This window comes from Lepidochelys olivacea (assembly GCF_965140295.1).
Source record: "Lepidochelys olivacea isolate rLepOli2 genome assembly, chromosome: 5".
NCBI classification, from domain to species: domain Eukaryota; kingdom Metazoa; phylum Chordata; order Testudines; family Cheloniidae; genus Lepidochelys; species Lepidochelys olivacea.
The window spans coordinates 109509943-109522822 of NC_140415.1; the positions used below are offsets into that span (position 1 = coordinate 109509943).

Consider the following 12880-nt stretch of genomic DNA (forward strand, 5'->3'; position numbering starts at 1 on the left):
AATTTGCTTTCGCCTATGATGAAAGATATTGTTTTGTGTACACTGTTATCTTTACCTTTGTGTACTGTCTGTGCACTGAGCATTTTAACTTAAAAAATAATTGACTGTTGTATAACTTATCTGAAGGTTTGAACTTTTCTAACAATTACAGCATACTTTTGTTGTGGCTTGAGGTTAAACAAACACAGGGGATGAAGTCCCACAGAAACCACATACTTTTAAATTTATTATTAGGAGGGCATTATGAGTAACACTGAGAAGCAGAGGATTTGGCAACAACATAATCTTGATTTTTTTTAGATATGACCAAATGATTAAAACTGTGTGTGTCTGAGTTGCTCAGACAACACACCTCATGAGCATGTGAAATCTGTATTTCACATATGCAAATCCCCAATTTTTGAAAGAACATTCAGTGTTGTACATGACTAACTTGGATGGGCATAAAAAGTGCATGTGCCTTAATACACGGGGAATAAAGTGCACTCAGATACACATGAGTAACTCTTATTTAAATTGGTTTCAGAATAGCAGCTGTGTTAATCTGTATTCGCAAAAAGAAAAGGAGTACTTGTGGCACCTTAGAGACTAACAAATTTATTTGAGCATCAGCTTTCGTGAGCGACAGCTCACTTCATCGGATGCACGAAAGCTTATGCTCAAATAAATTTGTTAGTCTCTAAGGTGCCGCAAGTCCGCCTTTTCTTATTTAAATAACAGTTGATGTCAGTGGGAGTTATGCACACAATTTGGTCCCAAAACTCAGTGCTAAGATAAATAATGAGCAATTTTATTGAATATGTTCCATGCACACCTCATCTCACATCAGTCTTTTGGTGGGGTACTTAAACTGACTTTATATAAATTAGTCTTGATTTACAGAGATGTGAGGTCAGAATCAGGTCTTTAGCTTTGCTGAACTAATTAAAACTCACAGGGTGTCCTATCCTAGCGCGAACTAGCACTAACGTAAAATTTGCAGCAGACAGTTTGGGGAGGTTCTCTCTCATCTTTGGTTGTCCCAGAGTCTTCATCTGGAGTATGGAAAAGACCTTCCTGGAACATTCAACCACGGTAGTTTTAGTTAAAAACTCCATATTCATCACTGTTGTTTCTAAACAAGTTCTGAATTCATATTTTTTGTTCACTCCTTTCCAAATGAATTCTTAAACAGAAAGAAATGAACAGAATTTACATTAAATTACAAGAAGGAAGTATACCAAAACCAGGAGTAAATAAAAACAATATCTGGATTATAGATTATTCTTATACCATATTAAGATTTTCTATGAATTCGTATGTATGTGACACAGAGAGAGAGAGAGAGAGAGAGAGAGAGACAGACTCTGACAGAGACTACCATGGTCTACATTCAATTAGTTATACTCCCTATTCTTGCTATGATGTAACTGTCCTTCAAAGTCATGAGATTGGAGCAAAGTAAAAGAAAAGAGACATCTGATGGTTTAGCAGAATTCCAAAGATGTACAGAGGATAGAATGATGGGGAAAAGTTGCAAGTGCATGAAATAACTTGTTTCCTTATCTATGGTAATTTTATTGAGATCACTTCATTGAGCCATGCACAGCAAATAGATTTAAGTTCTTAATAAGATGCTTGATTCAGAATTTGAAAAAAGAAACAAAGCCTTTTACCTGTTTTATTATAAATGTATGCAAGATACACTGTGACATCATGCACAAATTTAAAAGCATTTTCTTCTTGTCTTAGGGCCCGAAGCAAACTCCATTACAGCGAAAGGAGAGCCTTCAATTGACTTCAGTGGACCATGGATTAGGCTTTTTGCATGTGTAAAATCATTAAATACAGTGTGTTAACTTACTTCTGGACACTCTTACAAGTTCTGACACATTGAAGACTCCAGATTTTACAAAACTATCCTCAAGGTACCCTGAAAAAGATCATAATACTGTTGTCAATTACCTTACTTAGAAAGACAAAAATATATACACCATCTAATAGCAGAATCAACAAAGAAAAGTCCAAAAATTAGGCCAAAACATGATGATAGCAGTTCACAGGATGGGATGAGAGTTGAAATCCAGACTGTTGTATGCAAAATTGAGATTCCATACAAGAGATTCCTCAACATATCAATGGAAATTAACAACCAATATATTGAAATTATAGTTAACCAACTGGGGAAAGTATATAATAACCTCCTTTCATTGTTCTTTTCTATTTGACTGACAGTATCAAAATAAGAAGAGACTGGAACACTTTCTGTTGGATCAGGCAATTTGGTAATGAGACATTAAACTATCTATCTCTGCTGGGTAAGTTTTTGGTTTGGAATCTAGACCAAGATGGCCGTGACTACAAACTTTAGGACCTGATTCTTCCCCTTTGAAATCAATGTGAGTTTTGCTCTTGACTCAAATGGGAGCAGGGCCTTTTAGCTGCTCTGTGGCCAATGTGAAATCTGTTGGGTTTGTTAGGTATTTATCTAGAGGTCAAAACCACATATTTAACAGTCTAACTTTAGGCACCCATGTTTGAAAATTTTGGCTTCTATATATCTGTTTATATGCAGAGAGAGAGAGAGAGGGAGATGATTCTCTCTCCCCACCACTGAAATGTGGTCATGACAGGAAATGATGCAGTGAAACAACAGCTAATATCAAACTCAAATTAGCACCACCCATGTGATGAAGCTACAAGATGTAGAATCAAGAAACCAAGGTTTTCTTTGGAAGTCTTCTATCCAAGTACTAACCAGGCTCACCCTGCTTAGGTTGAGATCACATGGGATCACAGCCTTTGGAGGTACAGATGCAACCCCTCAAGCTTGTCATTAGATTTACAGAAGGTCATAATCCACTTGTAACATGTATGTAGCTCCCGTTAACATTATTAGGAATTATGCCTGTGCACAGAGGGAGAATACCTTACATTTTACTCTGTACTGCTTAATATAGTCTATACAAAAGAACCTGTTCTCCCTTTTCAATTAAAAAATGTATTTTGCCCCAGATGTTTTTTAAATTTTACATACATCATCATCATTCACATTCTATATGGCACTGTATAAAGCCAACAGCATATATAAGTGAGTGCTCCTAAAAAAAATTTTCCCAGTAGGTAAGGTATTAGCAGCATTCCCTATGTTTACCATGGATAATACCACTAACACAGTCAATATCTTACATAACAGTAAAATTTTAAAAACCAACTTTTAAATGTATCCATTGCAGATCATAGTTGGTGGCGATCAAATTATCTGGAATGTGTGTAATGTGATAAGAGTTGACAACTCTCCGTTAATATATCTTATAGGAACCTAGTACTTTCCACCTTCAGGTAAGTTAGCAATACATTAAAGTGCTGCTAAAGTCAGCAAAGTAACTGTAAAAGTGGCACACTTTACTCCCTGGGTGCATTTGCAGTAATGGTGCTTATTTTTCTTTTAGGGCTGGGAAGCTTTTACTACTTTTTACTCCTGCTAGCAGTGGCTGAGTGGTTAACATGTTGACTACAATCCTAGAGGTTACAGGTTTGAATCTTCCTTGATTTCACACTGAAAAGCCACCTCTAGTAAACCCAGCCTCAAAATGGGTGCCTGATCCATCAGGTTAGGGCAGTCAAAGGTGGTCAGATTAGATGCTGGCCTCATCACTCCCCTTGCATAATACTGCCTATGAAATTGACATGCGTTACCCTCATCAGTCTGATGACCCATTGGCTTTGGGGAACTTTGACTCCTGCTAGCTCTGAAAGACAGCTGAACTCTATTCTGGCTTACGTAAGGGCAACCAAATAGTTAACCATTGCACGTGTAAAGAGTGCACTTCACAGGGCAAGCTGAGAAGAATTAACACATCCAACTGAGCTCAAACTGTATTATGTAGGCCTATCATCTTTGCTATACTATTTGTTACACCTACTAGCCAGGGTGAAAAACAGCATATAGCCACACTTTAAAGGAAATTAATTTCAAATGGTAAAGATACATGGACCAATCAATCTCAAACTTCAGAGCTGAAGACCCATTGTCAGTGAGTATCATTGGAATACACAGCCACGCACCAAGCATTCCCTAACACTGTCATGATGTTTCAATTCTCAAGTTACATCAATATACGTCCCTGCATCTCTTTATTGCCATATGTGATGAAACAGCCCTGTAGGTCTTTCCTTCTTGCCAAGCTACTTCCTTCTACCCCCCATTCTCCCCCTTTTCTCTTCTGACAGCTCCTCTCTGTTTCCCTGCTCCTTCCGAGCTTCTCCCACTCCCCTGAATGCTAGAGGGAAAGTATTTTTGTCATCTTACTCATCACGAGGGCCCTACCAAATTCACGGCCATGAAAAATGCATCATGAAATCTGTGAAATCTGGTCTCCCACTGTGAAATCCCTTTTGTGTGCTTTTACCTTATACTATACAGATTTACAGGGGGAGACCAGTGTTTCTTAAACTGGGGGTCCTGACCCAAAAGGGAGTTGCAGGGGGGTCACAAGGATATTTTAGGGGGTTTGTGGTATTGCCACCCTGACTTCTGTGCTGCCTTCAGAGCTGGGCGGCTGGAGAGCGGCGGCTGTTGGCTGGGCGCCCAGCTCTGAAGGCAGCGCCCCATCAGCAGCAGTGCAGAAGTAAGGGTGGCAACACCATGCCATGCCACCCTTACTTGTACGCTGTGACCTTCAGAGCTGGGCGGCCAGAGAGCGGCAGCTGCTGACTGAGGGCCCAGCTCTGTAGGCAGCAGCGCAGAAGTAAGGGTGACAATACCATACCATGCCATCCTTACTTCTGTATTGCTGCTGGCAGCAGCTCTGCCTTCAAAGCTGGGCTCCCGGCCAGCAGCCACCACTCTTTCGCTGCCCAGCTCTGAAGGCAGTTCCACCATCAGCAGCAGTGCAGAAGTAAGGGTAGAGGTACCAGAATACCCCTCCAATAACCTGCTGACCCCTCCACAACTTATTTTTGGTCAGGACCCTTACAATTACAACACCATGACATTTCAGATTTAAATAGCTGAACTAATGAAATTTATTATTTTTTAAATCCTAAAACCGTAAAATTGACCAAAATGGACTGTGAATTTGGTAGGGCGCTACTCATCACTGACTGCTTAGGAGGAGGAGGCATTCTCTCGTTCATCTTCTGCCCGCATCCTACCCTCTTTAGTTTCTGTTGGAAGGAAAGGAGGGAGTATCCTCTCAAATCCTTATTTCCCTCTGTGATAGAGAGTAAATAATTTCCTTTCTCTCCCACTTTCCTTTTTAATATTACAATGGGCAACTTGGACAAAGGGTACACAAAATGTTCCAACATTTGCCGTCTTTCCCTCCCCAGCCTCTCTTTCCTTTTCCTGCTTCCTTTTTTCTTAGAAAGTGTCGAGTGAATTGAGGAAGAGAAAGAAGGTCTAACAAAAGTGAGAGAAACATCCTTTGTTTGTTTCTCCCTAGACAGAAAGTTGATTGGCAACATGTTAAAATCAAGTTCAGAAAACAGTAGACAATCTTTTAATCCCCAAAAGGGCCAGACTGCGGTCCAGCCCTACAAAGTTGGTCAGGAGGATAAGGGGAAATACACCTTCTCCCACTCCCTTCCCAGCCTCCCCACATCTCAGTTTCAGGCACAGAGGGACAGAAAGCAGTGTTGCCAACATCTGTATTTTTACTGTAATATGATTTTGGACCTCTTGCAATGATGTGGCAAGCTTTGGTTCTCATGCTATCAAGTCAAGAGATCACGAGTCCTGGGTCCCGGATCCACCACTGACTCCTGTTAATATTTTTCTTCCCTTCACAGCCTTTATTCTGAGCCAAGGTCTCATACTGGAACTCATAAAACGCAAAAGATCATTTCAGGCAGAGCTGGGGAAAAAACCCAACTCTCATCCACTTTGCTACAGTCTTTCAAAAGGAACATGGCAACTTAGATTTGCTTCCGTAATTCGTATTAACATACCGTGACTTTGTCTCATGTTTCAGCAGTTCAGCCACATAAGGTTTATGACTCTGCTAATGCTCTGCTAAGGGCTTGTCTTCCCTGCAGTATAGAGCAGTGGTCTCCAAAGCAGGGGGTGCACAAGACAATCGTTTGGAGGGCACAGCAGGAGGAGCACCGCCAGCGTGAAAGAGCGGCGCGGCAGGAGGAGCACCACCGGAGGAAAAAAAAAGGGGGGGGCGGCCCTGAGTCCTCTGGCCCGTGGAGGAGCAGGGGCAGCCGCGCAGCCAGCGGCCAGAAAGAAGCGGCACTTTCCCCTTCAGGCCAGGGCCCCGGGGCCCCCTTAGCCCAGGGCCCTGAAGCCCCTCCATTCTGGGTGGCCCTGCCTGCCGGGGGGGGGCAGCTCCCAGAATCGTGGCCACGGGGGTGGTGCTGTGCTGCCCAGAGGCACCTGCACACCCCCTGCACCAAACAGGAGCTGCCCCAGGTAAGTGCTCTGCACCTCCTGCCTGCCCCAGCCCTGAGCTTCCTCCCGCGCCCCAGCCCTGAGCGCCCTCCCACACCCTAACTCCCTCCCAGACCCCGCACCCCACCCTGAGCGCCCTCTGTTTCACAAAGTGTTAAACCAAGATTTTCAGAAATAATAAAGCATATTCAATCACATTCCTCTCACTAAAAATATTATTAATAATAATAATTTTTTTAGTGAGCATAAAGGTTTTTTGTACTGTTAAAAGAAAAAAATATTTTAAAAAATTGTTTATTTCATCTTTAGCCCATCATTTTTTAATTTCTATTTTTTGTGTGTTTTATAATTTACACAATATATTAGTACAGTAGTACATGTATATAATTTATACATAAATAAATATACATATATTGGGGGTGCGTGCTCAAAAAATTTTTACTGATAGGGGTGTGCGATCAAAAAAGTTTGGAGACCACTGGTGTAGAGGAAGGTACAACTCAAGTGTTGTCCCTAATCTGACTCCCAGGCACACACAAAAATCTCTAGCTCAAGTGGTGCTTTAAATTCAAGCCCACTTGGCCTGTCAGGAGGTGTAGGTTAAAGTCTGAGTGTTGCTGACGCTCAAGCTAGGAACGCAGTGGGGATTCAGCTCCTCTCTGCCGCTAATCCAAACATTGTGTGCGGCTGAGGAGCTGTTTTGCAGTGTGGCTGCTCTCACTCAAGCAAGGCTAACTTGAGCGGAGATAACTTGAGTGAACACTGCAATAAAGACAAACCCTAAGGCAGCTGGTTCTTTAGCTGCCACATCACAAACTCACCTCCATGCTTTGCACTACATTTTAAGCAACATGCACTGAGCAGAGAGTGGGTAAAGAGAGAGCAAGGAATAGGCAGAGTCTTGACTCCACACATCACAATACACTGACTCAGCACAAAGGGAAGGTGGAAGGGAGTAATCTGCTATGGGTAAGGGGCAACATCAGATTACTTCCCTCTGCAAGTGAGGCAAGAGCAGAGAAGGAATTGTGATTCAGTGGCACAGAGACTCACCACCCTTTACAGAGAGTTGTCCATAAAGGCACAAATCAAGCCCCTACATTGCAAAGTGACAACCCAGCTATCTTCCACCCCGGCTAGTAAGCTTAAATCCTCAGCAAGCTGAAAATAATTACACATACACACTTTGCCTGGCACTAAGAAACTGAAATAAAACAAAGATTTTAGCCCCCTGAAGCAACTTAAAAAACAGACTGAAATTTCTCTATTTAATAAGACATAAAATATTGTAAAAAGCGTGGTGGTAAAACAAAGCCATACTAAATATTTGATTTTACAGGCACTGTGTTACATTAGGTTTCATACTCCACTCCAAGCATTATGTTCTAGCACGCAAGGTGGATTCCAATGGTGCCTCTGAGTATAGGAAAAATAAGCACAGTATGTTTAATTCCAGTACCAGTAGAGTTCAGTGGATTTAACTAGTTAGGAAGTAAATCCACTGTGGATATGTTATAGAACAGTTCTTAGCTTCCAGATACGAGATTCAAAAATATTTTGTGTTATTAAATTGTTTTAATTTGCTGCAGAAGCAGGCACTATAAATATTAGCACTACTTGCATTACTGCAGGGTTTGTATTAGTCACGGACCAACATCCACCAGTCAGATGCTGTACAAACACACAACAAAAAGATAGTATCTGCCCCAAGGAGCTTACAATCTAACTATAAGACAAGAGACAACATATCGATACAGACAGAAAGACAGGGGAGTACAAGTAAACAATAAGACAATATTGGTCAGCATGATAAGCAGTGGTCTCAGCGCACCAGGAGCCTAATCATTGTCTAGGTTTTTTTGTAGGCATCAGACGAAAGGAGGGTTTTGAGAGAGTATAATGCATTAGTTTTGTGGATGTTTATGGGAAGCTCCTCCCAAGTGGGAGAGTGAGTCTGGGAGAAAGAATGACAGTGTTATCTGAGAATGTGACAAGTGAACAGTGGAGCCTGTCATAATGGGCTGACTAGAGGTGAGGTTAACATCTAGATAGCAAATGAGAGTTGATAGCTAGGGCGGAAACAGGCCATAAAGGGCACTAAAAGTGAAGGCAGCTTATGTTTGATGTGAGAGAGAAGGGGGGATGTAAAGAGGGAGATGACATGGTCAGAGCGACAGGGTAGGAAAACAACTTTCCAGCAGCATTCTGAATGGATATGAGCAGGTCAAGACTGGATCTGTCAAGGCCAGAGAGAAGGGTATTATACCAATCAAGATGCAAGATGATGAGAGCGTAGATGAAAGTTTTATCTGTGTGGACAGATAGGAAAGACCGTATCTTAGAGACTTTATGCAGAAAGAATTGGCAAGATTTGACATATATGCAAGGACCTAGAGAGAGGTTCTAAGTCAAAGATGATGCCCAGGTTATGGGCTTGTCTATGCAACTCATGCAGATGCATTGCCCCCATGCTCCTGGCTCAGTCAGGAAGAGGCCTCCACCACTTTCCCCTGAGAGGACTAGGGAAAGAAGAAGGGCTCATAATTCCTCCCCGACTGGGACTGGCCACAGTGTTTCCCAAATTCACAATAACCAGCATCTGTCCCTTCCTCCTCAGGGCCCTGAGTGGGTCTTTTCACAGCAAGGAAGTAGCAGCGTGGGCTTGGAAGGAAAAATCAGGTCTGTTTTAGTCATGTTGACCTTGAGCTGACAGCTAGACAGCCACAAGCAGGATGACAAAGTTACAGACCATGATATTAGTTTGGAAAGAAGGAGATGGGTCTGGAGCAGAGAGACAGATATATATAAGTCGTCAGCATGGAGATGGTAGTTGAATTTGTGTTTGTGGAGGAGAGTACCCAGACAAAGTGGGGAGGGAGAAGAGAACGGGACCAAGGTCCTGTGGAACCTGCTCAGAAATCTGGAGAGCAGATGAGGAGGGTTCTCTAGTCTAAAGGACATACTGAGGAAGTGAATAGAGAAGTCAAAGGAGAACAGAGTCATGAAGCCAAGGGAAAACAAGACTTCAAGAAGAGCATGCTCAACTGTGTCAAAGGTGGCTGACAGGCTAAGGAGGATGAGGATGGTTTTGAGCTTTAGCTAGGAACAGGTCATTGGACACTTTATGAAAGCTGTTTCAGTGGAGCGCAAGCAGCAAAACCTGGACTGGAGAGGGTGTCAGATGGAACTGGAAGAGGAGAACTCCAGACAGTGATATGATAGAAGAAAAATGCAATATGCAGCACTTGAACATTGGAGAACTTTTTATTTTAATAGTGTAAAATACCACCTTTCACCCTGGAATTCTGATCTCCCTACAGAATAGCACTTACTGTTCTTATTTCCATTATAATCTTGTATGCAAGAAAAAGATATACAGTTATACTCCATACAATATGGGGTTATTTTAAATTAAATAATCGCTGAAGCACAGCCTGCATTAACACAGTAAAGATATTTAAATTAAGATTCTTGTTAATTTTTTCTGAATTGCTCATGTATAGAACCTATCATAACACCTTCCCATTCCTCCTTAAAATATTTAATATCTCTTTTGATGTCCACAGTAACAAATGTCAGTCTTTGCTGTTTAAACCTGATATGAACATGTCATTACTAAACCTTCACTTTGCTTGAGAGATAACGTCCTCTGTAGAATTACATTTTATTAATTATCATTATTTTTTAAATTTGACTCTAGTACAAAGAAAGAATCTGCCTGCCAGAAATGTATTTTGTTGTAATCAGTGGGTCAGTCAAAAGAAATACTTCCATAAATTTAAACCAGTTTGCTGGATTTTTTTTTTCTTTCCTTTTATTTTATGTGGGAGATGTGGAAAACCCGGCTTCTCTCATTACCTTGTTTTGCATAGAAGACATTCCAGAGAAATAGTTTTTCCAAACTTAATACTGCAATTATCAGACTGAGCCATTGTGGATAATGGGCAAAGGGCCAAGAGGTGTATGCACCAACCTTTGGGCAACAGGATCTGAGCAAGTGATCCTAACACAGCCTGTACACATGCAGTACTTGACGGCAATGTGTTTTCTCTAACTTTTGAGAAAGTTCGTCACCTTCACACACATCCAAATGCTGAAATATTGATTCCAGTTTTTAAATGATTAAGATTTAAAAATCCAAATTTTTTGAGGCAAATATATTTTAAAATCATTACTTCTTGCACTAACTTGTGCTATATAGGCCTAGTTCTCAAATGACTTCAAAGCTTACCTGTCATGTCTGGTTTTACAAATCTTTAACCAGGCCTTTTAGTGTCTTTTGATTTAATTATACTTTTATGAATAGAATGCCTGTTTATACTCTGTTGTATACTGTCTAATGCCAAAATCTAAAATTACTTCCTGGAATCACGAAACACCATATTTTTTCATTTAAACCATTCTGATGCTGAACAATTCATAAAGAGTAAGTAGGGATCCAATCAATATATTAAAAAGATGTTTTTTTATAAAAATCATAAATATGTCATATCGCGACACGTTTGTGTTTTTTAAAAGGGGGAATGCAAGGTAATATCTGGAAAACTTCTCAGTAAGGGGATCAGTTAGGCTGTGGTGTCACTCTCAAGGGAAGTGAAGAAAGCCCAAGCCTCTGTAAACACTGCACACAACACCAGGAAATGTGCTGTAGGAAGCCCAGAAGGGACTGATTTTATAAAATAGGTAATCTAATATGCTGGATCGCCTAATAGGTCTTTTCTATCTCTACAGCTCGCATGATTTCAACAATTCTTGCCACTTCTATTGCTGCTTTCATCAGAGAATCTGAAAGCCCTTTATAAACATTAAGGGCCAGATTCCTTACCATGAGTAGTACCTCACTGCTCCAGGGAGCCCATTAATTTCAGTGGGACTACTGGTGGTATAAGGTATTACTCAGTGTGAGTAAGGGTGTTGCCAAATAAGCCTGATAACACTATGTAAAATAGGTCATGGTAAATAACATTAATACACTGTACTGCTTATTTCTGATTCTTTTATTAGTGTGTTTTCGTATAGTACAGGAATGAACATTCTCACAAGGAGTCAGAGTTTCTCACAGGACAATGGCGGAGCGGGGAAGGAGAGAAGGGAATGATGCAAATACTGAAGCAGCTAACTACACCAATGTTAGTTGCAGAAGTTGAATGCAGCAGGTCCTATCTACATTACAAATATAATGAAGTCAGGGGATTGGATTACAATATGGCTGTCCCTGACCTGGTTACGTGGTTAAGACTGAGCTTTTACTACACTCTGCAATTGTGTTGTAACAAGGTCAGGGGACAACCAGGTAGTAACCCAGTCCCTTGACCCTCACATTGTAACTGGGCCCCTGACCTGACAGGATTCATAGTATAGTTGGGGTCACACAACAAAACCTTAATATGCTGCTGTAATTTTAAGAAGGGAAAACTCACTTTAATTGAATGACACAGTGCCATCGGATTGATTCCCCTGAAGCCACAGCAAGAAATGCAAAGAGAAGGAATAAAACTTATGTATACAGCATCTTCTGTTCCAAAGGATCTTGAAGTGTTTCACAAACTACAGACACTATTTTAAAAAATGGGTCAATTGGAGCTGGGTGTTTAGCACTTTAAAAATCAAGATTACTGATGTAGTGCCTAAATAAGAATTTAGCAGTCTAACTTTAGGAACCTATTTTTGAAAAATGTTAGACTATGTATCTATAGGACTAGGAATCATTTTACCCACCACATCAATGTGGCCACCTCTGGAGTAAAAATCAATAGCAATTTTACAATACACAGCAACATTACAGAACAGATTAGAAAGTAAGGTACCATAACCAGCTGAAAATATTGGGGGAATTCACAGGCTAAAACTCCTTTTCTTGTGAGAAGTGTCGTGGAATTGATGAAGACTATACATTGTCAAGATCTCATTTTAAAGATGCCACCTCCCAGCTGCACACTGCCCCATGACACCATACTGCAACACAGGTACAGTACTGAGAGATTCAGAGAGAAGAGTATCACCTTCTCAGGGTGTCCTCAGAGAGAGGGAAAAAGGTATGTTCTTGACTTGGGTTAGCTAAATTGGGTTAAAACAGTAGTGAAGCCAGACCAACTCACGTTTTAACTTGGGTTAGCAGTGTGAGTTAAAGCCTAGGTTAAACTTGAGCTGCTAACCCAAGTTAATAGCCGAGTTGTCATGTCTTCACTTCTATTTTAACCCAGGTTAGCTAACCTGAGTTGAGAACGTACCTTTTCTCCTCCCTCCCCCCAAGTGAAGATATGCCCTCAATCACTGACATTACCACTTGTAGTATTCTAGGAAGGGAGACTTTCAAAAAATGTCGAGCCCTGACCACCCCAATCCTTGCAACTTAATTTGAAGCTTAACTTTAAACTGATCAAGATCACAATCCGACATGGTATGGCTGCAGGCACACAGGAAAAAGCAAGCACATACATATTAAAATATCCACTCCCAGGTTGATAAAGCTAAATTCAAAATGGTTCTGATAGCACTTGTTTG

The 12880-nt window shown here is 41.0% G+C and overlaps 1 protein-coding gene across 7 annotated transcripts in view; it reads right to left on the reverse strand.

Annotated features, from left to right (window-relative positions):
* The window catches only part of NFIB (nuclear factor I B), a 220841-nt gene that overhangs the window by 72162 nt on the left and 135799 nt on the right, over positions 1 to 12880 (reverse strand). For all 7 annotated transcript variants that reach the window (XM_084627865.1, XM_084627864.1, XM_084627870.1 and 4 more), the window contains exon 4: positions 1844 to 1912. In XM_084627865.1, the coding sequence (XP_084483991.1) occupies positions 1844 to 1912 (69 nt within the window). The remainder of the gene's footprint in view (positions 1 to 1843; positions 1913 to 12880) is intronic.